Consider the following 27,158-nt stretch of genomic DNA (forward strand, 5'->3'; position numbering starts at 1 on the left):
CTGGCCAGTGTATATCCCGTTCTACTGACCACACTGACAGTCTCAGGGATGGGCATATGACCATAAGTAGGGCAAGTTGTGCTATTCTCTGGATTTATTTCAAGTAATCAGGGGAGGGAATAATTTGCCTTTTCCAGAACGTTATATAGTTGGAGTCATACAGTATGTGGCCTTTAGGGATTGGCTTCTTGCACTTAGCAATATGCATTTAAGGTTCCTCCATGTAATTTTATAGCTCCATACCTCATTTCTTTATATTTTCTATGACTGTGTTTCCATAGAGTTTTATAAAACAAGCAGGAGGGGGGCAGATTTGGGCCATAGGCTATAGATTGCTGACTTCTGATCTAGATAGCTGATTTCCTTATAGCCCGGGATCATATTTGATTGTATGGACGCACCACCGTTTATCCTTCCACTTGCTGAAGGACCTTGGTTGCTTCCGGATTTGAGCAGTTATGAATAAAGCTGCTGTAAACAACTGTGTGCATGTTTTGTGTGGTCATACTCATTTGGGTAAATTCCAAGGAGCATGATTGCTGGATCCCATGGCAAAGGTACGTTTAGTTTAGTTTTGGGGGGGAGGAGGTGGAGAGAGAGCGTGAGCGGGGTAGGGAGGGACAGAGAGAGAGGGAGAGAGAGAATCCCAAGCAGGCTCCACGCCCAGCACAGTGCCCAGTGTGGGGCTACAACCCTGAGATCACAACCTGAGCCGAAATCAAGAATTAGATGCTCAACCGACTGAGCCACCCAGGTGCCCCAGTATGTTTAGTTTTATAAGAAACTGCCAAAATGTCTTCCAGAGCAGCTGTACTGTTTTGTCTTCCCACCGGTAATGACTGGTGTTCTCGTTTCACGTCTTTGCCAGCATTTGGTGGTGTCAGTGTTTTGGATTTGAGCCTTTCTGGTAGGTGGGCAGTGGCATGCCATCGTGGTTTCCTTCTCTTTCGCTTTGAATTATAGCCTGTAAGGTTGATACTGTAGAGAGCGTGGGCCTTCTATCCTGCAACTTGGAGGAGGCTGAGATAATAAGGCCTCATCTGGACTTAAGAACTTAGACCCGAATCAGAAACAGTGAACTCAGGTTACCTCTGAAAACGCTACTCCTCTCTTTATACAATTTGTTTAATGGATTAATAAATTTCCCTTGTTACTTAAGGTAGTTTCAGTTGGGTTTCTGACACTCGCAGCCAGAGTCCTGACTACTATAGACACCTCTCGATTCTTGGGACCGATGTGGTGTGCAGGCTTTGAGCCGGACTGGCTAGGTTGGAATTGTGCCAATTATGGGAAAGTCACTTAAAACTTGTGTTTCAGTTTCCTCATGTATAAAATTTGGATAATAATATCATAGGGTTAATACATGTAGTGTACAGAGAATAGCGCTCAGGATACAGTAAGTACTTAGTAACTGACAGCTACTGTGCTGGCAATATCATTTTGATCATTTCACCATCAGTCCTTCTACAGAAGTAGGATAAGAAGACACCCAATTCCCTTTCACAGGTTTTGAAAGTGCTATAAAAAAAGATAAGACACTGGAACACCAGTGCAAGGGTTTGTTTTTTGTTTTTTGTTTTTAAACAAGAGCCAGTCTCCTCCACTTATCTTCTGGATGTTATCCCTTTCCTCAAAGATTTTGCCATGTATTTCTTCCCTGGAAGCAACTATCTTCATTACTTTTGGTTGATTTTTTGGGGGCGGTACTTACCTCCAAGGTTCTAAATAATATGTTTGAACTATTACTCTCTGATACTTGTGTTAGGGATTATTTGTTTACTTCCCACTACAGAAATTGAACATCTCATTCTTTTTCCTTCCTTCACATTCATTGCTCATGTATATCCTTTTCATTTCCCCACCTTTGAAATACAGTTTGTCAAAACTGAAGGCTCTTAGATCTTACGCTACTTGGAAGCTAGCAAGTTTGCCTGGCACAGTTTTACGGATGCTGGTAGAACGAAGGAGGGTTTATTATACATAGCAGTATTAGCAGCAAGAGTATTGGCATTTTGGTACTGGTGCTCCAAGCCCCAACCCCCACAGGGTGACACAAGAGGCCATATGGCACCTGCCCATGCAGTGGGGGTGCATTACAGGAGAGGAGCCCTGACTTTAGGGAACCTGAATCTTTTATAACGGGTATTAAGCGACCTGAACTTTACTCTGGATAGAGACCCTATCTTTATTATGTTAGTAACTATCCTGCATTTACTGCAAAAGGAGATACAATCTCTGTCTTCCAAGGCTGTTCACCATACAAACATCCTTGAAAATATAGTCCAGAATAAAGGGCAGTCAGTGCCTTATTCACAGGACATGAGACATGCAAGAGCCATGGAGAATTTTTGTTGTCTCACACATTTGTACTACAATACATTTGTATTATAATTATGGTTAGATCCGTATTTTGGGTTCACATTATTAGAACCATGTAAACATTATTCACATGTGAGCAATTTATTAAACTATGACAATTTTCCCTTTCTTGCACAGCTTTTTTGTTACTGCTGGAGTTAATAGTCTTATTTTATTTTTATTTTAAGTAGGCTCCATGCCCAACGTGGGGCTTGAACTCACAACCCCAAGATCAAGAGTCACATACTCTATTGACTGAGCCAGCCAGGTGCCCCAATACTCTTATTTTTTCATTTGTTTAGTTTTCTTTATACTTATCAATAATTCAATCCCCAATTCTTCCCCAGCTGTCTAAATAACCTCAGGTACTCTATCAATTGAATGTGTATCCTATCAATTTCGTGTAGCTGACGAAGTCTGCTGGCAGCTTTTGACCTGCTCTGAAGTGGCTGTGCCCTGTGCCCAGCATAGAGGTCTTACGCCAGCCTCACACTTGACCATGATCTGTGAGGGGTCATCTTACCTCTGTCCTCTGTTGGAGACTTGGCTTCCCCTAATCCATGTATTCTCTTGGTTTACTGTCCCATTTTGCTAGAGCATGATTTCCAGTGTCTTCCTTGACAAGAGGTAAATATTTTGAAACTTTGTATGTGTGAAAGTGTCTTTATTCTTCTGTTTCAGAAGTTGCTCGGTTGCCTTTTCATTTGCAGTTGTAACTGTTAAGAAGCTTGAAGACATGTCAAATGCTTCCTTTTTTCCTTGACACTCACACCACTGCTATGCTCACACCACTTTTTTTTTTTTTTAAGATTTTATTTATTTATTTGACAGAGAGAGAGACAGCCAGCGAGAGAGGGAGCACAAGCAGGGCGAGTGGGAGAGGAAGAAGCAGGCTCATAGCAGAGGAGCCCGATATGGGGCTCGATCCCAGAACGCCGGGATCATGCCCCGAGCCGAAGGCAGACGCCCAACCGCTGTGCCACCCAGGCGCCCCTCACACCACTTCTGACACGAGCTGGGTGTCCTACAATTTAACTCAATTCTGACTTTTTCTACCTGGAGATCATGTCAGATCCCACAGGGTAAGGGCTCAGTCCCACAAGACTGCCCTCCCAATCCCCCTTCAGAGGTTAGTCCCAAGTCCAAGTCATCTGTGCTTCTGAGCATTTGGCCATAAACTGGAGGTTCCTGTAACCATCTCCTCACGTTTGATTAATTTGCTAGCACAGCTCACAGAACTCAGGAAAACAGTTTACTGTTTACCAGTTTATTATGAAAGGATGTAGTCAATGATACAGATGAACATCCAGATGGAGGAGATGCATAGCGCCAGGTGTGTGGGAAGGGGTACAGGCATTCCACGCCCTCTTTAGACACACTGCTCTCCCGCCAACCTCCACGTGTTTGACCCAGAAGTTCTCTGCACCCTGTACTTTTGGGATTCTTATGGAGGCTTCACCACAGAGCCATGATTGATTATCAACTCTGTTTCCTGCCCCTCTTCCCTCTCTCAAGAATGGGGATGGGGTTGAAAATTCCAAGCTTCTAGTCATGGCTTTGTCTTTCTGGCAACCAGTCCCCATCCAAGAGTCATCTCATCAGAACAAAAGATACTCCTGTCACTAGGAAATTCCAAGGGATTTAGAAGCAAAAACTGGGGTCAAAGACCAGATACGAGAACAAAAGATGCTCCTACTGCTCTTATCACTTAGGAAATTACAAGGATTTTAGGAGCTCTGTGCCAGGAACCAGGGACAGAAGTCAACATATATATTTTCTATTATCTCACACCAGTCTTATTTCTTCCTCTTTGGATACTTATAGGATCTTCCTTTTGCCGCAGTGTCTGAAATTTCACTGTTGTAAGTTAGTATACATAGGAAAGATGTTTGCTACAATGATGCCACGTAACAAATGACTTCAAAGCTCAATGGTCTACAAGCCTCTTTTTCTTACTTATGAGTCTCTGGGTAGGTTTTACCCACGCCGGGGTCAGTACATTTGTCAGAGTGAGGCTTTGGCGTGAGTTCAGTTCTGTTCTGTGTGCCTCTTGTTCCTACCTGGACCAGCATGTGTAATGTCTACTAACCTTCCATTGACCAAAGCAAATCATATGGCCACACCCGATTTTGGAGGAAATTTACTCCAACCACTCTAGGGAGAACACTGCACTGGTACATGAGGAAGGGTGTGGAGTGGATTGGAAACGATAATACAATCTACCTCAGTACTGTTCTTTCTTCATGCTGGGCATTGGCTCTCCCAATTTGCAAATGTATGGTCTTCAGTGCTGAACCTGTTCTTGACTGATTTCCTTAATAATTTCTTTTCCATTTCTCTGTTCGTTCTGTCTGGAGCTCCTATTATTTGGATACTGAACCACTAAACTAAACAAGTTCTTGCAATGTATCTTTTCTCTCCTATTTTCCATCTTTGCCTTTTTACTCTTTCTGGGAGATTTCTTCAACTTTGAACTTTTCTATTTAGTTTTTGTTTCTACTATCATATTTTAAAAAATGCTTTAACATGTTTCTGAGTATTCTTTTCTTTATACTCTACTATATGCAAGATCCTTTAAATTCTCTCTGGGGATTCTAATGGTAATACCTTTGAAGTTTTCTGTGTGTAGACTCTGTTGCCCTCATTACTTTTTTCTCCAAATTGTTTTGGTCTATATATTTTAAAAGCCTTTCCTCAGGTATCCAGTGATCTTTGGTTGTTTGCTCATATTTATAAGAGACTAAAAAGCTGATTGGAGGCTCTCAGTGGGACTTAGATACAGTAGTAGGCTTCACTGAAGGGCTTTCTGTATAAGTCATTTAAAGTTAGGGGAACATTCACGTCACATCTTTGTATTTCTTTTTTTTTTTTTTTAAAGATTTTATTTATTTATTCGACAGAGATAGAGACAGCCAGCGAGAGAGGGAACACAAGCAGGGGGAGTGGGAGAGGAAGAAGCAGGCTCATAGCAGAGGAGCCTGATGTGCTCGATCCCATAACGCCAGGATCACGACCTGAGCCGAAGGCAGACGCTTAACTGCTGTGCCACCCAGGCGCCCCTGTATTTCTTTTCTTTTAAGTAAGCTCAGTACCCAAGGTGGGGCTTGGACTCATGACCCGGAGATTAAGAGTCACATGCTCCACTGACTGAGCCAGCCAGGTGCCCCATCTTTGGATATTTTTAAAGATCTCTTGAGGTGGTTAAATTCCTGAGAACACTCTAAATAATCTCTTGCCTAGAGGATTAGATCCTCTCTACCTGCATTCTGGGAGGTGACTGAGGGTCAGAGTTAGAGAGCTGGGGGTCTTGGCCTTTGATGTACATGTTCTTTCAAAGCCCATTTTAACGCTATTATTGTATTAGAGACCCAACAGAAATGGCAAAGTCATTTGGAATGTTGAGGAGAGTGTAACAAGGAGCCTATTTATGAAGGAATGGGCAGGGCGTAAGGAAACCACAGGGAATAGTTTAGTACAATATCAGTTAGCTAGCGCTGCCCAACAAAGTACCATAGACGAGGTGGCTAAAGCAGCCTAGTCGTAAAGCAAATTTATTTTCTCACAGTCTGGAGTCTACAAGTCCAAGATCAGCATATCGACAGGGTTGGTTTCTTTTGAGGTCTCTCTTCTTGGCTTGTAGATGGCCATCTTTCCCCTGAAACTTCACACAGTCTTCCCTCTGTATCTGTGTCCCAACCTACTTTTCTTATAAGGATGAAGTCATTTGGTATAGGGCCCACCCTAATGGCCTCATTTAACTTAATTACCTCTTAAAGACTCTACCTCCAGGGGCGCCTGGGTGGCTCAGTCGTTAAGCGCCTGCCCTCGGCCCAGGGCGTGATCCCAGAGTCCTGCGATCGAGTTCCACACTGGGCTCCTCCGCTGGGAGCCTGCTTCTTCCTCTCCCACTCCCCGTGCGTGTGTTCCTTCTCTCACTGGCTATCTCTCTCTGTCAAATAAATAAATAAAATCTTAAAAAAAAAAAAATAAAGACTCTACCTCCAAATACACTTAGAGGCTGAGGTACTGAAGGGTAGCACTTCAACATATGAATTTTGAGATGACACAGATCAGATCATAGCAAGTACCTTGGGAAGTAACAACAGTAGGTCTCTGTTTCTCCCCCCTAGGTCTTCAGTAATAAGGGGAAGAAGCGATATCTGATGCCGCAGACAGATTGGGACTGTGGGGACAGCTACTTTACAAGAGCTGAAAACTGGTCAAGAGGCAGCCAGCCTGCCTGGACCAACAGGGAAGAAAGTGTGGGAATCAATATTTCAGCTTCACTCTCTTCCTTCCCTTGGTTCTCCTGGTGATACTCCCCACTAGCCAAATCCGACTGGAAGCCAGAGTATAGGGGAGTCTGTGGATGTAGTCAACACGGGTCAGCTTCCCAGGACACACAGCAGGCTGGAGAAGGGTGAAAGGGGATCTGGAGGGGCAACTGACAGATCTACAGCAGAGTCAGTACCCCTACTTTCGTGTGTGCTTGGCATCCTTTCTGCTTACCTATGCAGCGGAAAAACCTACAATATTTGGCATATTCAGGGCCTATTCAGAAAGGTGTGTGCAGTTGGGGAGGGGATCTAGGATTCTGCTTCTGATAGGGATTTCAAGGAATTACTTTAACCAGTCCTTTTGACTCATACTTTGGGATGTTCCTGGTACCTACTCCTAACTGAACCTATTTGAGGACTTTTATAGCGTAAATTGGATTTACTTTTGGCTACTTCCAAGACTCACCGAGGATTTCGTTTCCTAAATTTTTACTACTCAGCCATTTTTTTTTTTTTTTGCTTTTTATTTAAATTCCAGTTGTTAACATACAGTGTAGTGTTAGTTTCTGGTGCACAGTGTAGTGATTCAACATTTCAGTACATCACCCTGTGCTCATCATAGCAAGTGCCCTCCTTAATCTCCATCACCTATTTCACCCATCCCCCCACCTATCTCCTTTCTGCTAACCAGCAGTGTGTTCTCTATAGTTAAGAGTCTGTTTCTTGGTCTCTCTCTCATTCTCTCTCTCTCCCTTTCCCCTTTGCTTGTTTGTTTCTTAAATTCCACATGTGAGTGAAATCATATGGTATTTGTCTTTGAGTTATTTCACTTAGCATAATACTCTCTAGTTCTATCCACATTGTTGCAAATGCCAAAATTTTATTCTTTTTGAGTAAAATTTCTGAGTAATATTCCATTACACACACACACACACACACACACACACACACACACCCCACATCTTTCTCCATTCATCAATCAGTGGACACTTGGGCTGTTTCCATAATTTGGTTATTGTACATAATGTTGCCATAAACATAGGGGTGCAATAGGCTTTTGACTTAGTATATTTTGCAATAGGGCAATGGCTGGATCATAGGATAGTTCTGTTTTTAACTTTTTGAGGAACCTCTGTACTGTTCTTCAGAGTGGTTGCACCAGATTGCATTCCCACCAACAGAGTGTTCTGCTTTCTCCACATCCTCACCAACACCTGTTGTTTCTTGTGTTGATTTTAGCCATTCTGACAGGTGTGAGGTGATATCTCATTGTAGTTTTGATTTGCATTTCCCTGATGATGAGTGATGTTAAGCATCTTTTCATGTGTCTGTTGGCCATCTGGATGTCTTCTTTGCAAAAATGTCTATTCACCTCTTCTTTTCACTTTTAAATTGAATTACTTGTTTTTTGGATATTGAGTTGTATCAGTTCTTTACATATTTTGAATACTAACCCTTTATCGGATATGCCATTTGCAAATATCTTATCCCATTCAGTAGGTTGCCTTTGAGTTTTGTTGATTGGTTTCTTTGCTGTGTAGGTTTTTATTGTGAAGTAGTCCCATTAGTTTATTCTTGTTTTTGTTTCCCTTGCCTCTGGAGACATATCTAGAAAGAAGTCGATACAGCAGATGTCAAAGAGGATACTGCCTGTGTTCTCTTCTAGGATTTGTATGGTTTCAGGTCTCACATTTAGGTCTTTATTCCATTTTGAATTCATTTTTGTCTATGGTGTAAGAAAGTGGTCCAGTTTCATTCTTTTGCATGGTGCTGTCCAGTTTTCCCAACACCATTTGTTGAAGAGACTGTCTTTTTCCCACTGGATATACTTTCCTGCCTTGTTGAAAATTAATTGGCCGTATTGTTGTGGGTTCATTTTTGGGTTTTCTATTCTGTTCCATTGATCTACATGTCTATTTTTGTGCCAGTACCAGTACATGTTTTGATTGTAATGTAACTTGAAGTCCAGAATTGTGATGCCTCCTGCTCTGCTTTTTTTTTCAGCATTGCTTTGGCTAGTTGGGGTCTTTTGTAGTACCATACACATTTTAAGATTGTTTGTTTTAGCTCTGTGAAAAATGCTCTTAATATTTTGATAGGGATTGTATTAAATGTGTAGATTGCTTTGGGTGGTGTAGACATTTTATCAATATTTGTTCTTCCAGTCTGTGAACATGGAATGTCTTTCCATTTCTTTGTGTCATCTTCAATTTAATCAGTGTTTTATAGTTTTTGGAATACAGGTCTTTCACTTCTTTGGTTAGGTTTATTCCTAGGTATCTTATTGTCTTTGGTGCAATTCCTTAATTTCTCTGTTGCTTCATTATTGGTGTATAGAAATGCAACAGGGGGCATCTGGGTGGTTCACCTGCATTCAGCTCAGATCATGATCCCAGGGTCCTGGGATTGAGCCCCATGTCTGGCTCCCTGCTCAGCGGGGAGCCTGATTTTCCCTCTCCCTCTGCCACTCCCCCTGCTTATGCTGTCCCTCTCAAATAAATATATCTTTCAAAAAAACTCGTTTTTACTGCTTTTATGTTTTCTGCCTTTATACTGTCACTTTTGGTCTCTCCTTTCCAATCAAAGAGTCCCCTTTAGTATTTCTTGCATGGCTGGTTTAATCGCCACAAACTCCTTTATCTCCCATTCTATTCTAAATGATAGCCTTCCTATATAGCGTATTCTTGGCTGCAGATTTTTTCCATTCAACACTTGGAATATATCACGCCACTCTCTTCTGGCTTGCCAAGTTTTTGTTGAAAAATCTCTTGCTAGCCTTCTGGGTTTTTCCTTGTAAGTTAATGACTTGTTTTGTTGCTTTTAAGATTTTTTTATCATTCTATTTTGCAAATTTAATTATAATATTTCTTGGTGTTAGCCTGCTTTTGTTGATTTTGATGGGAATTCTCTGTGCCTCCTGGATCTGGATGTCTGTTTCCTTCTCCAGATTAAGGAATTTTCAGCTATTATTTCTTCAAATAAATTTTCTGTTCCCTTTCTCTTTCTTTTTCTTCTGGGGAATCCTATAATACTAATCTTATTACATTTGCTGGAGTCACTGGGTTCCCTAACTCTATTCTCACAGAACTCAATTCTAATTCTGCATAATTCTTTCTCTCTTTTGTTTGGCTTCACTGCTTTCCATTGCTTTGTTTTCTAGGTCATTAATTCAATTCTCTGCTTCTTCCAGCCTTCTAGAAGCTTGTTTCTAATCTCATTTATTGCACTCTTCGTCTGATTATTTTTTAACTTTTCTCTATGGTAAGGATCTCACAGATGTCATCCATTATTTTCTGAAGCCCAGTGAGTATCCTTATGATTGTTGCTTTAAATTCTAACAGGCATGTTACTCATATCTATTTAATTTATATCTTTGGCCATGGCCTTATCTTGTTTTCATTTGGATAAATACCTCTGACTTCTCATTTTGTCTAACTCACTGCCTTCTTGTCTGTGTTCCAATTATGTCTCCTGGCCCTGACAGTAATGGCCTTATGAAGACATCATGTAGGGCCCATGGCCTGGTGCTTTAGGAAGTGCCTCTGGTGTGTTGTGTGTGCTTTGCCGTCATGTTCTGGTTGCTTGTCCTTGAGGCCAGTCATCTGCAGAGGCTCTTTGCCTGCTGTGGGCAGTGTTTGGTACCTGGCTTGAATGTGGTGAGTTTCAACTAGGTGTGCTTTGGTCTGCTTGTAAAACGAGTCCTGTCACAACCTCCACTGGAACTGAGGCCCTGCAAAACTTTCTGGTCGGGAGATGTGGTATGGCCTAGGGTTAATGCTGGTCTTCTTGGGCGGGGGGGGGAGGAACCACAGTGGGACTGAGGCAAGCCTGACTGCGAAAGGCAGTGCCACTGGAGTGCAGGGGAATGGTGCTTGGTATAAGTAAGTTAGGTAGCCAATATTGGTGCCACAGTGCTTCCTACAGGTGGCTCTGTGTTTATGCTGAGGGGTGGGGGAGGGAAATGGCACTAGCTGGCTCCTTTGACCCTGGAGAGGTGTCTCCATGAACACTGCCACTCAGGGACAGTTCCAAGAAGAGGCAGTAATCCCACGATGTGCCCCAGGCACTTTTTTTTTTTTTTTAAGATTTTATTTATTTGTCAGAGAGAGAGAATGAGAGAGAGAGAGAGAGAGAGTGAAGAAGCAAGGGGGAGTGGCAGGCAGAGGGAGAAGCAGGCTCCCTGCTGAGCAAGAAGCTTGATGCAGGACTTGATCCCAGGACCCTGGGATCATGACCTGAACTGAAGGCAGATGCTTAACTGACTGAACCATCCAGGCGTCCCACCAGGCACTTTTAGATCTTGTTTCCAAGCTGTCTGCCCCCAGGGTTGTCTGCCTTCTCTCTAGGAGCGGCATAGTGCCTACAGGCTCTATCCCAGCAATCCTGCTGACCTTTAAAACTCAAGGCTTTAAGCCCTCCTAGTTGCAAGAACTCGTGAAATTCAGCCCTTCTTGTTTTCCAAGCCAGTGGCAATGGGGAAACCTTCTCCTTGTGCAATCTGATGTGCTCTCTCGCCCTTCTCCATGACCATGGCTCCCTCCCCTCCACAGCAACCAGGATCTATTTCTCTCCTAAACCATGTCTCCATACTTCCTACCTTCTTTGATGTGGCCTCTTCTCTCCCTTTAATTGCGAAGTTTGTTCTGTTCATCTTCAGGTCTATTTCTGGGGTATTTAGGATGATTTGATAGTTCTGTAGTTATATTCATGGGACAAGGCAAGCCTAGGGTCCTCCTACTCCATCACCATCTTCCTTTCTCTCTGACTATTTACCCATTTATTTACCACTGGGTAACAAATTACAGTGAAGTTGAATCTTAGTGGGTATATATATTTAATAGAAGGATGTTGACAGATAATATACTTGAAGTGTTATATTTATTAAACAAAAATAAGTTATTTATTTTTAAGGATCAGTTTGTTTCTTATAATGTTGCACATTTCAAACAAATTCTTTTAAGATGTAAACCATCACATTTTTAATTAAAATTGAATAAGCTGTTAAAATTGCTACAGTGTATCACACCTAAGCTCTTCAGTATAATTTTAAGCAAATATGTATTTTAAGCAAATATGAGGAAGCACTAGAAACAGTCAAGGAAACAAGACTGTATTCATAGTAAAGTAAGCTAAAGACTCTGTCCTTTTTCTTCCTCTTCCCTATAGGAGTTACGCTACCAAGTGAAGGAATTTCTTAGCTCTCTGAGGCCACAAGTGCAACCCTCAATGATTGCTCTTGAGACTTCAGCTTTTGCAGGCAATCACGTCCAAATAAATTACAATAAAACCGCATGGTTTTGTTATTTTAACACCAAACTGAATGGTGGACTGAAATCAACATGTGAAAGAAAGTTAGACTCAAAATTTGTTCCCCTTCTAACAGAGTAGTGTCATTCTAGGTTTATTGATGCATTAATTTTCATAAAGTGCGGTAACAAAATAAATAAAGTGAAAAAGGTTTTGAAGATCTATATAGAACTCTGAGATTAAGATAAGTTACTGACCGTGTTCTTGATAGAATTTTAACTCTGTGGAAGCTATAACATACATTAAAAGCTCATTGATCCAAGTAACAAAATGATTCTTTTTCCCCCTTAGATCAATCTGCTATGAAGGTGTATATAATTATGAGAGCTGATAAGCCAAGATTAGATTAAAAGGAAAATTTATGTGCTATAGACTAAATCCAGATACAGTCAGGTGCTGAGCATTATTTCTGGCTTCAAAATAGGATGTATCTGTTTCATCATCTGGTTGGGGTATGAAAGGCATAGTCTGATGCTGCAGATTTTCCCAGTCCACATCACTGAAGAGACGATGACGTTTCAGCTCTTAGGATAAATATAAAACAAAATAGAGTATTATGACACCATTACCTAAGTAAGTACTGTTTTACAGGAAGTAAGGGAAGATCTCACATATATCTTGCCCTTGTTTTGCTTCACACATATGTGTTTAATGTCTGTCTCTCTGGGCAACCATGTACTTCACAATGGCACACCTTATGTCATTTTGTATAACACTTGACACATGACAGGTGCTTGGCCTCTATTTGTCTAATGAGTGAATGAATGGTTTGCCTTAACAGAAGCCTATCTTTCTCATGCCTCCATATTCTCACACAATCCCTGACTTGACAGGACAAGAGCTTGGCCTGCTTCCTGCTCCCAGACACGGCTTCCACACCACTGGTCTTCATGATTAATGCTCTGCTTCTCATTCCAAGTCCTTGCTACCTGTTTCTATCTCTGCAATCCTCAGCACCACCTATTACCCTAAGTAACTCTGGTAAAAACCTCATCCTCCACTACCTTAATTTCTTCCCTATGCTCCACCCTTATCCTTCATGGTCATTTTAACACATACACTGATGATATTTGTGATACATTGTTTTCATGGTTCTTTCACTTCTTTGATTTCATTGACTTGTATCTCGACTACACGCCATTTTAGCTGTACGGCTATATCTGGAATCTTTACTGCTTCACTTACAAGATCTCAACTGTACTCATCTGTTTAACTACGTTTTCAGTACCTGTCTTCTTTCCTAATTCCTTCTACCTACTAAAATGAAAACATGCTCTTTTGATCACACTCTGATACTTAGTTGCTAGACACAACCTCCCCTATCCTCAACTCTTCACTTTATAAGACAACAATAAAGATGTTGGCAAAAAAAATTAAGTGACAATTAAGGCATTTAATTAGTTAAAAAAACCAGCAACCAAATTTATGGAAATATTGGGAAAAGACTACACGGACATGAAAGAATTGTGTGTCTGTATTGGGAGTGATGGCTTGGGAAGTCAATATGTCTACAAGTTGGTTTTTCCCTAAACTATAAGGCTGGTAGGAAAACAATAAAAGAGCAAAAAGAATTTGTCTCTTAATTGTTCAATATAAATGTCTAAGCATGGATTAGAGTTACTTATAGGAGTAACTCTGACACTGTGATATCTGACTAATGTGATGCTTTATGACTCTCTCATCGTAACTATTTATTTAAACTGAACTCACAAAGGAATTCTAAGCCAGTTTAAGATTAACTCTACAAACAGCTGTTGCAACAACTGTTTCTAACTGAAGACTACTCCTGTCATCTGCTTCACTATGTAAACTGTTCATTAAACAAACAAAAATCTGAAGTCATTGGTGAGAACGGTGTTCTTCTGTCTCTGCTTATTTTGTCCTTTGGGAAGCAAAATTACCCCAGTTGAGAACTCCTAAAGTAATTTTTAGACCTGACCTTTCAAATGTCTGCACCCTCACTTTACATAGGATTTTCCTCAAATCCCACTTTTCACAGAGGTCTTCCTAACCACTCTACCTAGTAAATCTCTTGTCAACACTTTGTATCCACTCATTTGCTTTATCTTTCTTCTCAGTACTCACTGCTAGACGGCAGTATGTCATGGTTGTCTCTCATTACCTTTTGTCTTTCCCCTAGAGAGTAAGTTGTACAAGCACATGGATTTTGGTCTGGTTCATCCCTAGGATACCTCCAGCATCCATAGCAACATTGCCTGGCACCTGGAACTCACTCTATAGGATTTGTTAAATAAGTAAATAAACTGTTAATCTTATTAGAGGGAACACCTAGAAGCTGATACAAGTGACATATTTCTAAAGTTCATTTTTCGAAATACCTTAGCCACATGGAAATGCGCTTGGGGACTGTTTCGTTGTCTCTATGTATACTTTGTTAGAAAAGGGATTTTAAGGCAGCTGACATTAAATCTAATTTGAATCTAAATTAAAGCTAATGAGTTTTTCTATTTTTAAAATTGGAGCTTAATATACCCCTGCATTAGAAAAAACCATTGAATGGGTCACAAAAATACCAGATTTATCTTATTCGAGACAACCTTTCACCTGATACATTTGTCAGTCAATAATGGTATCAGAATGAAGTAGTAAGAAATTGTAGAGGAGAGTTTTGATAAAAAAAAAATTTCCTGTATTGGTTGATAAGTAACTTTATTAGGCTTTGAAAAAAAACCCAAGACACTGACAAGATAAGATTGCTTTAAGGTACCTATTTGAGATTAATAAAATTCAGTGAGTGAATATCCCAGCCTGATGTGCTGAATTTTAATGCAGAATAAGGGCAAATATATCAATGCATATCTAGCAGGCAAAAATAAACTGAAGAACTTTTTAACCAATTTAGTAGTCAGATTATCTATAGTATTGTACTAGAACCTGATATCATTATTACCATTCATCTTAAACAAATCAAGGGTAAGAGTTTATTAACACAAAACCTTACCTTTCATTCCAGCTCTCTTTGCATTATCAATAGTTAAAAGTATTTCTACTGCATTTTGAGCATTATCAGATAACTTTTCTTCACTTTCAGGCCAAGGGATATCTACAAATACAAATAGCTTGTTAATCATTGTTCAAATAACACACAGAGATAAACGCACTATCTTAATAGAAAAAGAATCACCTCTTTTCAGAATATTCTGGAATACTTGTTGTGGTGTTTCATCATTGAAAGGAGGAATTCCTGTTAGAAACTCAAACAAGCAAACTCCAAGTGCCCACCAGTCTACTGCAGGACCTGGAATTTAAGAGGGAGTAGTTGAACTTGCAAGCATTTTGTACAAATTTTTCATCAACTAAAACGTTAATACATGGATATTTGGACACAGTCAAGGCATTCATTTCCTAAGGCTTTCTTCTAGCTCCAATATGGTGCAAAAACCCAAATTATCTTCATTTCGGTAACATGGCAATTACTTTCCTTCTCTATTCTCCAAGAAGTTTAGATTAGCGATTAACACAGCTAGTCAAAGAAAAGTGAAAGCTATCTTTCTTTTGTCACTCACTAATAACTTCTGATATTCTGGATACTTACTTGTTCTAAATCCTAAAACACAATGAAGAAATACATTACTCTCTAAAATAGAGTACTTGTCAATTTCAAATCGGGGAGGGGGGAAACAATAACATTTAGATGATTTTGAACTCCACTTACTTCACATGGGTACGAGATGAAGTAGCAACATTTATACCGATTGGAGGACAGCCTGCTTAACAAGGGAAAGCCTTATAGTGTTTTAATGTCCCCTTACTCCTTTTAAAAACAGAGAGGGACAAATTAGTTTAACCAAAAATATTTACTTAAACTATGGCTTGAGGAGGTAATTTGGAGGTAAGTCTTAATAAATACATAAAACTGATTTCTAAATAAGATCTTTACTGGAAGCAGATGTTTCAAACAATTATTTTAAACATGACCTTATAATCTGGTTTATACTTTTGTTTAGTTCTGTGAAAAAGTATTTCCTAAGCAAAGGTTAATTTTAGTCAAAAAATGATTAACTTCAATATAAATTTAAAATAGGACTTCTAGTCTAGTACTAAACGTGCTTGAAAATTACTCCTTAAAATCAATTTCACGGGATGCCTGGGTGGCTCAGTCAGTTAAGCACCTGCCTTTGGCTTAGGTCATGATCCCAGGGTCCTGGGATCAAGCCCCATGTCGGGCTCCCTGCTCAGAGGGGAGTCTGCTTCTCCCTCTGCCTTTGTCCCTCTCACCTACTTGTGCTCTCTCTCTCTCGTTTGCTCTCTCTCTCTCTCAAGTAAATAAAAAAATCTGATAAAAAAATGAACTGCTATAAAATCAGTTTCATAAAATTCATTATTGAGGTTAAGCAACCGCCACCATTCCATTTTAAAACAAGTAGGAAAGCACTGTAAAATCTGCCATTAGGAAAACAACCGCATGCATTTAGAGTGCCTCTTCATTGCAAGCCACATAATCCCATCTTCCCTAAGGAACAAAGGATGCAAACAGTCTATAGATTTCTATTTCTATAAAAATCACTATAAAAAAACATACAAACCACCTCAGTTAGTAGACCTATAAGAGCTCTGAGGAAGAATAGATAGTATAACCAAGTAACAGAAAAGTAGGGGAGAAATCAGAAAAAAACATATATCTTCATTATTTTACTTAGGTTAGAAATTAGAACCCTTTTCCCAGCTCAGGCAAAATGTACTCATGTCAAAAACTTAAATGATTTCTCCATGGATATGTCACACATACCCATTTATTTGAGTCAAAGTCTAATAAGATCATATATGATGATAAATTGTAGCAATTATAATACATACCGTTAGCCAGAGAAATAGAACAAACTTGTTTTATTCTACTGGTTTTCTTTTTTTTTTTATATTATTATTTTTTTAAGATTTTATTTATTTATTTGACAGAGAGAGACAGCCAGCGAGAGAGGGAACACAAGCAGGGGGAGTGGGAGAGGAAGAAGCAGGCTCCTAGCCGAGGAGCCTGATGTGGGGCTCGATCCCAGAACGCCGGGATCATGCCCTGAGCCGAAGACAGACGCTTAACAACTACGCCACCCAGGCGCCCCTACACTACTGGTTTTCTAATACAAAACCCCCATGTGTAATTTGTACACTGATACTGTTATGCCTTTCTGTTTTCTAATAATGATGGAGTTAAATGGGTAGAAAAATTCAAACCCTTTTGTCAGTGCTAATTTTAATATTTTTTATTAAAATAGCCTATTTTCTGGGTTGCAATAAAAAGTCTGTATCTTTACTCTCTGCCACCTTTAAAAGTTATTTAAAAAATGCCACATGCCTACATTTGTTTTCATATAGAACATTCTCTCTGGATGTCCTACTGCTCAGAAGACAGAATATATAGTTCATTTCGTATTTCCTAAGTAAGATGAAAGGGGAAAAAATTTTTATGCAATGTGATCTAGTTATACTTTGACAAGTTTAATTTGCTTTGCCGTATTACTTTATAGAGAAGCTCACTCACCAGAAGGCAGAAATCCTGCAGGTAAGAAAAAAGTAGTTAGGTACATTGTATTAAACTCATGAGTTCATTCTCACGTCATTCACCGAACTAGAGCTTAAATATTATGCCAGACACAAGGGACACAAAGATAAATAAGAAAGAAAGCTTTTTCCAAGGAGAAAACAACCTGCTCCAGGTGAGATAAAACAGAGAATTCTGACACAATGTTAAGAGAAATGAAATAAAAATCGGCACAAGAAGCCATGGGAAACTCTGGCCAGAGTTCCTAAGTAACTGGCAGAGGGGGGAGACCACGGAGGGCTCAGAGAAATCTTAGCTGTCCTCAGCATGATGTTTAGAAACAGAGAGGTCAATACAAGAAACAAAGGTGCTATGGAGACTGCCCTTGAGGCCTGGGATTTGGGGAAAGAGGTATAAAGCAGTGATTTTTCCTTTTAAATTATAAATTGCTTTGTACTGGAACCCTGGGTGGCTCAGTTGGTTAAGTGTCTGTCTCTTGATCTCAGCTCAGGTCTTGATCACCAAGTCGTGAGTTCAAGCCCTGCACTGGGCTCTGTGCCGGGTGTGGAGCCTACTTTAAAAAAATTTCTTTGTATTATTTGTTCTTTTAAGACCTGTGTACCAAATATTTTATAGAAAATGAAAATCTTAAAATAAATCAATAGATAGCTGAGGTAACTAGATGTCCCATTAAAATAGTGGTAAGATCCTAAAAAGCAAATGTTTATATGTGAAGCTTACCTTTATACTGTATCCTAAGTAGAGAAAATGTATATTATAGGAAATGAGCTGGCAAACCTGTGACTTAGCACCAGGGACACTATAAAAATCAGTTAAGTGCCCAGGGGAACTTAGTTGCTTTGGCTAATAAAGGGGAATTTGAAATGTGTCTCAACACTGTAGAGATTATTAACAGTGTTTGTGAGCGCTACCAAGGAATCCTCCTGGAGTGCTGTGTAGAAGGGAGACCGAGACTCTCGTCTTAAGAAATTTTCTTAAGCTTTTGTGGTGGAGAAAAATATAATAACATAGGTAAAATGACATAAGCTTTAAACAGTTTCTAATAAAGTGACAGGGACATGAACAATGACTTCTCCATAATTGACCAATGGATGCTTTGTGAAAGAGGTAACATTTGAACTGAGGATGAAATGAGAAGAAATTTGATGGGAAGAGGATTGGGTTCTGGCTTTTTTCAACTAACCAAAATACTTGCACAAAATATGGAAAACCTGAAAATAAATGTGTTTAAGAAGTGGAATGGGAACATAAGACCTATAATGAAATTCTTTGAATCCACCAGGGGCTCGATCGTAGACTACCCAGATTCCAGAACTATGTGTGTGAAATATGTTTTTGTTGTTTATAAAAGAAAGAGAGATTCCTTGGAAGAGCTTAGAGCCTCGATGCCATGATCAGTAATTTGGATTTTATTTTGCAGTTAGGAAGGAGCCAACGTGGTTTTCAAGGAGAGGAGTAGAATGACTGACCACTTTATGTCTTAAGAGGGAAAATCTGGGGGCGCCTGGGTGGCACAGCGGTTAAGCGTCTGCCTTCGGCTCAGGGCGTGATCCCGGCATTATGGGATTGAGCCCCACATCAGGCTCTTCCGCTATGAGCCTGCTTCTTCCTCTCCCACTCCCCCTGCTTGTGTTCCCTCTCTCGCTGGCTGTCTCTATCTCTGTCGAATAAATAAATAAAATCTTTAAAAAAAAAAAAAAGAGGGAAAATCTGGTGGCAGTGATTATAGACAATAGGATGAAATTGATGGCCTAGGAAGAGAGCTAGTAAATGAATGAAAGGGAAAGAGGAGGTTCTTACAGAGGATAGTGGCAGAGATGAAAAGGTGAGAAGAAATTCTGCAGGGACAGAATTGACTGGATTTAAATGCCTGAAGGTAGAGACATTGTGTCATCACGAAAAAGGCAGAATTGAGAGAGGGAATAGCGGAAGAGCAAGCTGGACACGTCCCGTTTCGAAACACAGCACTTGAATCACCAGTTTAGGGCTAAGTAGGTACTTTGGCTGTGTGTATGCTGCCTAGACAAAGTCAGGATTAGACACAGATATTTGGGAAGCATCGAAAAGGATGTGACTGCTGAAGTCATGGGAGAGATGAGATTAACAGGAAGCAGGGGTAGGGAAAAAAGGGAGAGGGCCTGATCATGAAGAATTTCCATATATTGAAGAGCTCAGGAGTTAGTAACAGAGGTAAGAGGAAGGAAACAGAGAAGAGTCTGGTAGATATGACAAGCCTGACATCACTGATGACCATTAATAAAAAGGTGCCAGTTAGGGGCACCTGGCTGGCTCCGTCCCTAGAGTGCGTGACTCTTGATCTTAGGGTTGTGAGTTCGATCCTCATGTTGGGTGTAGAGATTACTTACAAATAGAAATCTTAAAAAAAAAAAAGTCAGCTAAATGGTAGGGATAACAATTAGATTGCCAGAGCAAAAATAATCAGGCGAAGGAAAGAGGCAACCTATGAGAAGGGAGGTGGTGGGGAAAGACAAGGGTGGAATCTTATTTGCAGGCTAAGGAGAAAAGGCAGCATAGAAATAAAAATAGAAGGGGTATGTGTGTGGCGGGGGAAGATGACACAGTCGATCACCAAAGGAACCCAGGGAATAGGGAAGTAACTGAAAAGATCAAGAAGGTGATCGCATTATGGACTGAATTATATTCCCCTGAAGAGACATGTTCAAGTCTTAACCCTGAGCTCCTCTGAGTGTGCCATTTGGAAGTACAGTCCTTGCAGATATAATTAGGTAGGTTAAGATGAGTCACCCTAGAGTAGGGTGAGCCCCTAATCCAAAATGACTGGTGTCCTTATAAAAACATAGCCATGTGACCATGGAGACACAGGGAAAATAACACCATGAAGATGGATGGTTCGAGTGAGGCCGCTGCAAGCCAAGGGTTGCAGGCAAACCAACAGAAGCTGGGAGGGCCAAGGCCATTTCCCTACAGGTTTCAGAGGGAGCATGGTCCTGTCAATGCCTTGATTCCAGACTTCCAGCTTCCAGAACTGTCAGACAATAAATTCCTATTGTTCTGAACCATCCAGTTTGTGGCTCTTGATTACAGTAGCCCTAGGAAACCAATACAGTTCATTTCAGAAGGTAGGAAGGGAAAATTCTTCAGAGAGAGAAGGGGGAAAAAAGAGGCTAGGTAAAAATGCCACCCTGGGTTCCTCTGCTGCATCCCGAAGATGGCTCGTTTCTGGCTTGACCCTTGTGGTTTGGGAATAAGTGAGGGTGAGCTCTAAACAGGAATGTGCTGCTGCAGACTGAACAGAAGTTTTGGCTCAACTTTGTATTCCTGAGCCAAAGCTGGAACAAACCTGAGGAGACATTTTGAACTAAGATAACAGAGCAGGTGGACAGTAGGGCTTCTCTGGATCACTGAGACTGAATGGGAAGGCAAAGAACAAATGTCTTCTTTTACCATAAGAAATGCCATATTTACGAGAAAAGAATATCACATGAGTTCATTTTCTTTTACTCTAGGCAATCCAAATACCAAAGAAATTTAAAACAATTTTACCACAAGAGAAAATGTAGTGATAGAGAACACTTCAGAAACTCAAGACATGGAAGCCTTACCATGGGCCCTGCCTAGTAACAGCTCAGGTGCGAGGTAATCTGGGGTTCCAAGAATCCGCCCATCATCCACTGGGGCTGCCCCTCGCCTCACACTCTTTGGAGTTCGGTATGGAGTTCCTGATTTGACTTGATTTGGGGTCTGCTAATTTAAAAAGAGTTTACAATAAATATCTTCATTCCTTTTACAGTGAACAGAAATGCTAAAACAAAAGCAAAGACATACTCAAATTCTTGAACAGTTTTGAAAATGGGCTCATTACCAACTATAATTTCGAATAGTCCTGATATCTGGTGAAATTAAATAGCTTAGATAAGACAAATTATTTCAATAAGATCTAGATATGCAAGAAAGAATGAAAAAATTCATAAGAAAAATTTCTTTCTTCGTAGCATGGATTAATACAAACCTAAGAATGGTCACTGAGGGATGTTGTGGCTGACAAATGATTGAATTATTGGGACAACACATCAGCTGGAACTAAATATAAATAACTTCTTGTGCTAATTGGTATTTAAGTTTTAAAGATATTTCGTGGCCTCACAAGGACTCTGTGAAACCAGCGGGACAGGTGTTAGTGTATTCTACAGAGAGATAAACAGAGGCTCTGAGGAAAAGGGACTTCTAAGTCACTCAGGAAGTTCTGAATAGAAAACCCCAACTCTTGTGACCCTAATTCAGGGTTTGTACTTTCAATCTTATGTCATCTGTTCAAAAAAAAAAAAAAAAAAAAGAAAAAAAAATGAAACTTTGGGTTTATTAAGATAAAGGTTTAGAAAATAAAAACAACATAAGATTTGAAATATGCATTTTCCAACTATTTTCTATAAAGAAAAGAGATAATCTATGAAGGTCCTTAAAAGGGAGTAAGATAGAGTGAACCTTAATATTGTATCTTAAGAGTTGCTGTTGTTAAGTGAAAATATGTGACTGTAAATATGTAAACATGTGATTGAAAATATGTGCGAGTCTAGGAGCGCCTGGGTGGCTCAGTCGGTTAAGCGGCTGCCTTTGGCTCAGGTCATGATCCCGGGGTCCTGGGATCGAGCCCTGAATCGGGCTCCCTGCTCAATGGGGAGTCTGCTCCTCCCTCTCCCTCTGCCCCTTCCCGCCGCTCGTGCATGTGTGCACTCTCTCAAATAAATAAATAAAATCTTAAAAGAAAAAAAGAAAATATGTGAAAGTTAGAGAGCGAATGAAGGTGCTATAGGTAAGAATAATAAAATTGCTACCAGCTTTACATTTCTGCGTCAAAACCTCCAACAATCCATAGATTCCCAACCAGCAGAACAGAAAATCCCAGTCTAGGTGAGAGGCAAGTATCTCGCCTTCATAGTTTATTGTTATAAAATCTAACGACAAAGTGTTAAAAAGTTAGAACGTACCTGATATGGTATATAGGATGTTCCTTTTTGATTAGGGGTTATAGCCATGGGATATGAACCGCTATAAACACAGGAAATATCCATTGCATCTAAAGAGGTAAGGCTCATTTTGGATGGTTCTGAGTTATTGGACGCATTGATATGACTGTTAAAACTTCGAAAAGCTACAGCATTTCTTTTAGATAAGGTTAATGTTTTCAACACCTCCGAAGATGGAGCTAACATTTTTTGGCTACTGTCTTGGACAGCAGGATTCTCATCACCTTTTGGCAGGATATTTTCTTGCCAGCTGGGTGATACGGTAAGTAGGTCTTCGATGTTTGATTCTTCGAAAGAGGATTCTTTGATGCTTTTATCTGGATCCAAGGACTGCCTTTCTAATGAACTTTCCATGACAGAAATTCCAGGAAAAGATGAATCGGAGTCCATACAAATACTTTTAGAAGCTCTCTCGTCGTCGGAACATAGAAGACTAGAACTTAGGAGGTCCCTCTTGTTATTCTTGTCACAATCCTCCTCCAGTTCACACAGAAGGTTTTTTGCTATCATTGGGACAGGAGATTTTTCTGGGGTTTGTGGTTTATCAATGAAAGAATTGACCATGTTCTCCTTATTGGCACAGTCACTTTGCTGACCTCCACATACCGATAGCTTCAGGTCTTGGACTTCAGTTGTTAAGCCTGTCCTTTGATTTATATAACCATCGCTCATTGCATTTCTAGGCTTATGCTCTATACAGTTTTTTTTATGCTGTATGATGTTCTGACAAGGACTAGAGTCAACTAACTCAAAATTTCTTTTAAAACCTCTTTTCCCAAGGTGCTCTTCAGTCGCATCACCAGAATCCACAGCCCACTGATCTGACTGGTGAAAACCAGACTGTGCTGTGTCAGTGGCCACATGAATATTATTTATATCCAGTTCTCTTGCTTCCCAAGAAACTTCTCCAGGGAAGCATTTTTTAGCCAGGTTTACACAAGAGCTTCCAGGCTCAGGAATGGTACTGCTGTTACGAATGGGAGAAACGGCTAACTCAAGATCCTTTTTATTGAAACCTTTGGTCTCGATGGCATCCCTTGAGTTTGTACATGAAGGCTTTTCTATTATATTCCAACTCATGACTGTATAGCCCAGCGCATTGTCACTTTCCTGAGAGGAAAAACACTTTTTTAGTTGTATAAAACTGAGATTCTTGAAACTTTTAAAACCTCTGTTGACTTAGGTGGAATAAATGACCCCATAAACTACTACACCACCTATTCCCACTTTCCACTGGAACAAAAGAACAATGATAACAGAGAACTAAAAAGCAATATAAACAATTAAAGCATGTTTTTATATACATTTTGAGTGAAACACTAGTCTAAAATTCAAATAAACTATTCTCTAATATGTATAACTTAATATGTATTTGTATAATATGTATTTGATATTCCATAATACATATTTGATACATGTTCGTTAACTAGGACAAATTAATAGGCAACATTTTTAGGCAAAATCAAGGATAAGGCTTTATTATGTATATATCTGCTTTGCAATAGGGGTATCGATGATTCTGTTTCAAATTACAAAATGCATAGGACTTAAAACATAGTTAATGGAAAATTATAGACAAAAATTTTGTTAATGTAAACATGTGTCACTTCGTACAAGTATGATAAAACCAAGCTGATAAAGATGAAGCTAAATTAATCATAATTTATCATTAAAACCCCAAGATAACAGGAATTAAAATCCACTGTCAACAAGATGAAATGACGATGCATTAATAACAAAGCACTTTTCTTTAAATCTTTTTGAATTCCAACTATCTGCAGGTGCTTTTGTGTGATCAGAGCTTTGTTCAGAGTATCATAAATTGGTGCATGGTAATCAGGATTTTTATAAGATTCCTCAATAAGAGTGTGTCTCCCTGGGGCGCCTGGGTAGCGCAGTCGTTAAAGCGTCTGCCTTCGGCTCAGGGCGTGATCCCGGCGTACCGGGATCGAGTCCCACATCGGGCTCCTCCGCTATGAGCCTGCTTCTTCCTCTCCCACTCCCCCTGCTGTGTTCCCTCTCTCGCTGGCTGTCTCTCTGTTAAATAAATAAATAAATCTTAAAAAAAAAAAAAAAAAAAAAAAAAAGAGTGTGTCTCCCATAAACTCTAATACTGCCTATTTTTGGTATGTGAAAATCAAACTTCATTAACTTACTTAGTAATAATAAGGAGTGATTAGTCATGAACAAGAATAACAGAAATCCCTAAATTACAGCTCATAGATCTGCAGGCACAGATCATCCAGGGATTTGCACAGGGTTTATCAGAGTTCCCTTGTGGTCCATTGTCACTCCCTGATCATAACTTGAGAAGCACTGCTATAATCCAATCATTGCATTCCCCACGGATTAGGAAGTGGTAGGGAAGAAGGTAAAGCTCTGTATGGTTTGAAATATTATACAATATGCTTTCTTGAACAGGGAGGAGGTGAAATAACAGTATTAGGAAAGGAAATCTGTTTATCCGGCAGCGTGTATTACCTGTAGAACAGCCTATAAGAGAAGGAAAAAAGATCGAGAAACACTGCCTTGACTAAAAAATAATCTGACCTTTCTTCTAGAACATAAAATCCAACAATGAAGAAAATCGTATTACTGAGAATAAGGAGTAAAGACAATCCAGATTATTTACTCAAACAGAAGGTTTATTCTTTGTGTATTACCATTATTCTAAACTAACATTTTTTTATCTGCACTCTATTAAGGAAACTTTATTATAATTTAAAGCTTTAGTTCCTTTCAGCTTTAATGCTTACTAGCTTTAATAGCTTAAAAAAGGCAAAAGCAGAATATAGTAACTTTAAGTAACTCCATTCACTTAGCAAGCAAATGTCCTTAGAATAAATACTTTTAAAGGCACACCTACATTACCTTGTGGTCTAAAAGTTATTTCTGATCTGGAAGAGTTACCGTTCTATTAAAAGAGAAACTGGAAGAATATGGTATAGAAGGAAGTAGTATAAGTTTTTAAATAATACAAAAAAAAAAAAGTGCAGTAAGCTAGTGTCTGTGTCATGGTAAGGAATTAAAAAAAAAAAAGCCCATCTAAATGCCTCTAAGCCAAATATTTACTATCATTTTTCTGCAAGCTCATTATATATATTAATCATGAATAATTCTGCATTTGAATGAAAAATGAAATATTTAAAAATAATTTGACAGAATATACAGGGAAATGAAGACTACCTTGACTGCCGTTCATGTAACGGTTTCATTTCCTTACAGAATTTACATGGAAAAGTATTAAGTGTCTCCATCGTTAATATGACATATGCAACAGGCTGGGGTTCAGTTAAATGTCACTCTAACCTGGCAGTCCTTCTCCCATCTGGGACTGCTGTGGCACTCAGACTCCACACTGGATACGAAGGTGTGGGACTGGCTGCTGGCACTGGAGGTCGCCAGCCTTCTCCTGGACTGCAGGAGATGAGAAGTTAGGCACTTCACGGGCATCCCGGGATTGGGGGCAACTGTTTCAAGACCTGTAGGGGAGAAAAAATATTGGAACTTATGTCACATCTTTCTGAGTTCCTCACGGAACGTGAATCTTTCCAGATAATTAGGCAAAGTATTAAGTATCGTATATATCAGAGCTCTGTCTGTGTAAACGTTACCCAATCCGCCAGGATGGCTCAGGTGTTTTGGACCTACAAGTAGTGTCGTGAACGTTTAGGAAAAAGAAAACAACCCTCAATATTCACAAGTGAAAATCATGACAAAAGAGCTAAGGTGTAATTAGGAGGAAATCCATTATCCACTTTGAAACTCTTCTTGATAAAGGAGCATTATTGATATGCTGTATCCAGATATGATATAAGATTGGAATGTGACTAAATTTACTCAGTTCAATTTGTATTTAATTAAAACCATAGCTTTAGGAGTGCCCGGGTGGCACAATCAGTTAAGGGTCTTACTCTTGGTTTCTGTTCAGATCGTGATCTCAAGTGGTGAGATCGAGTCTCGCATCAGGCTCCATACTTAGCACGGAGTCTTCTTGAGATGCTCTCTCCCTCTCCCTGCCCCTCCTGCCTGTGCTCTCTCTCTCTCTCTCAAATAAAAAATACAGTTTTACTCTCATGTTGAGGTTTATGTGATCACAAATGTGAATTTTTCACATCCATAAGGGTTTTTTTTTATACTACTGGGTAATACAAGTAACAATGAATTGGCTAACAGCAAGCCAGTACAAGAAAGCAGCCTCACCTACACAGTATGTGTTTGTTAATCATATAACGATGATAAAAACTGTTGTTCCTGAACTTATGAGTCAAAATAGGCAATCATACTTTTACTAAAGATCATAACATGTGCATATATAGATTTTCTATGTATATAAAAAAGATATGTAGATCTTGTTTTTTCTTTCCCAAAGAGGGTGAACACATGACTTTAATCTCAAGTAAATTCTTACAGTTTTTTGATTTAACGAATCTTGGAACTTTAAAACTAGAAGTAGGATTTCAATAGCCATCTAAAAAAACTTTATTTTTGGTACGTAAACCCTCTCAATGAAATTCCTGAGACTCACTGGACACTGACCTTGATATCTGACTGAACTGCTCAGCTTGCCTTCCCCTAGCAATGTGGAAATTTGTGTCTACCCCAACGCCGTGTGCATACTACATATTTGCTAAAGAGTTCCTTCTGGATCAGTGATATGATCAGACCATTCCTTTCTTTAGAACTTTTGTG

General features: G+C 39.6%; 1 protein-coding gene across 1 annotated transcript in view; it reads right to left on the minus strand.

The window, feature by feature from the left end:
* Positions 1–11,586: 11,586 nt before the first annotated feature.
* MASTL (microtubule associated serine/threonine kinase like) overlaps positions 11,587–27,158 on the minus strand; it is a 33,372-nt gene continuing 17,800 nt past the window's right edge. Inside the window, exons 7-12 of the mRNA XM_008709663.2 lie at positions 25,776–25,948; positions 22,428–23,576; positions 21,045–21,186; positions 15,088–15,201; positions 14,905–15,006; positions 11,587–12,466 (exon numbers count right to left, since the gene is read on the minus strand). Coding sequence (XP_008707885.1) covers positions 12,309–12,466; positions 14,905–15,006; positions 15,088–15,201; positions 21,045–21,186; positions 22,428–23,576; positions 25,776–25,948 — 1,838 coding nt within the window. The 3' untranslated portion in view covers positions 11,587–12,308. The remainder of the gene's footprint in view (positions 12,467–14,904; positions 15,007–15,087; positions 15,202–21,044; positions 21,187–22,427; positions 23,577–25,775; positions 25,949–27,158) is intronic.

The sequence above is a fragment of the Ursus maritimus genome, unplaced genomic scaffold (genome assembly GCF_017311325.1).
Source record: "Ursus maritimus isolate PB19 unplaced genomic scaffold, ASM1731132v1 scaffold_31, whole genome shotgun sequence".
In the NCBI taxonomy this organism is placed as follows: domain Eukaryota; kingdom Metazoa; phylum Chordata; class Mammalia; order Carnivora; family Ursidae; genus Ursus; species Ursus maritimus.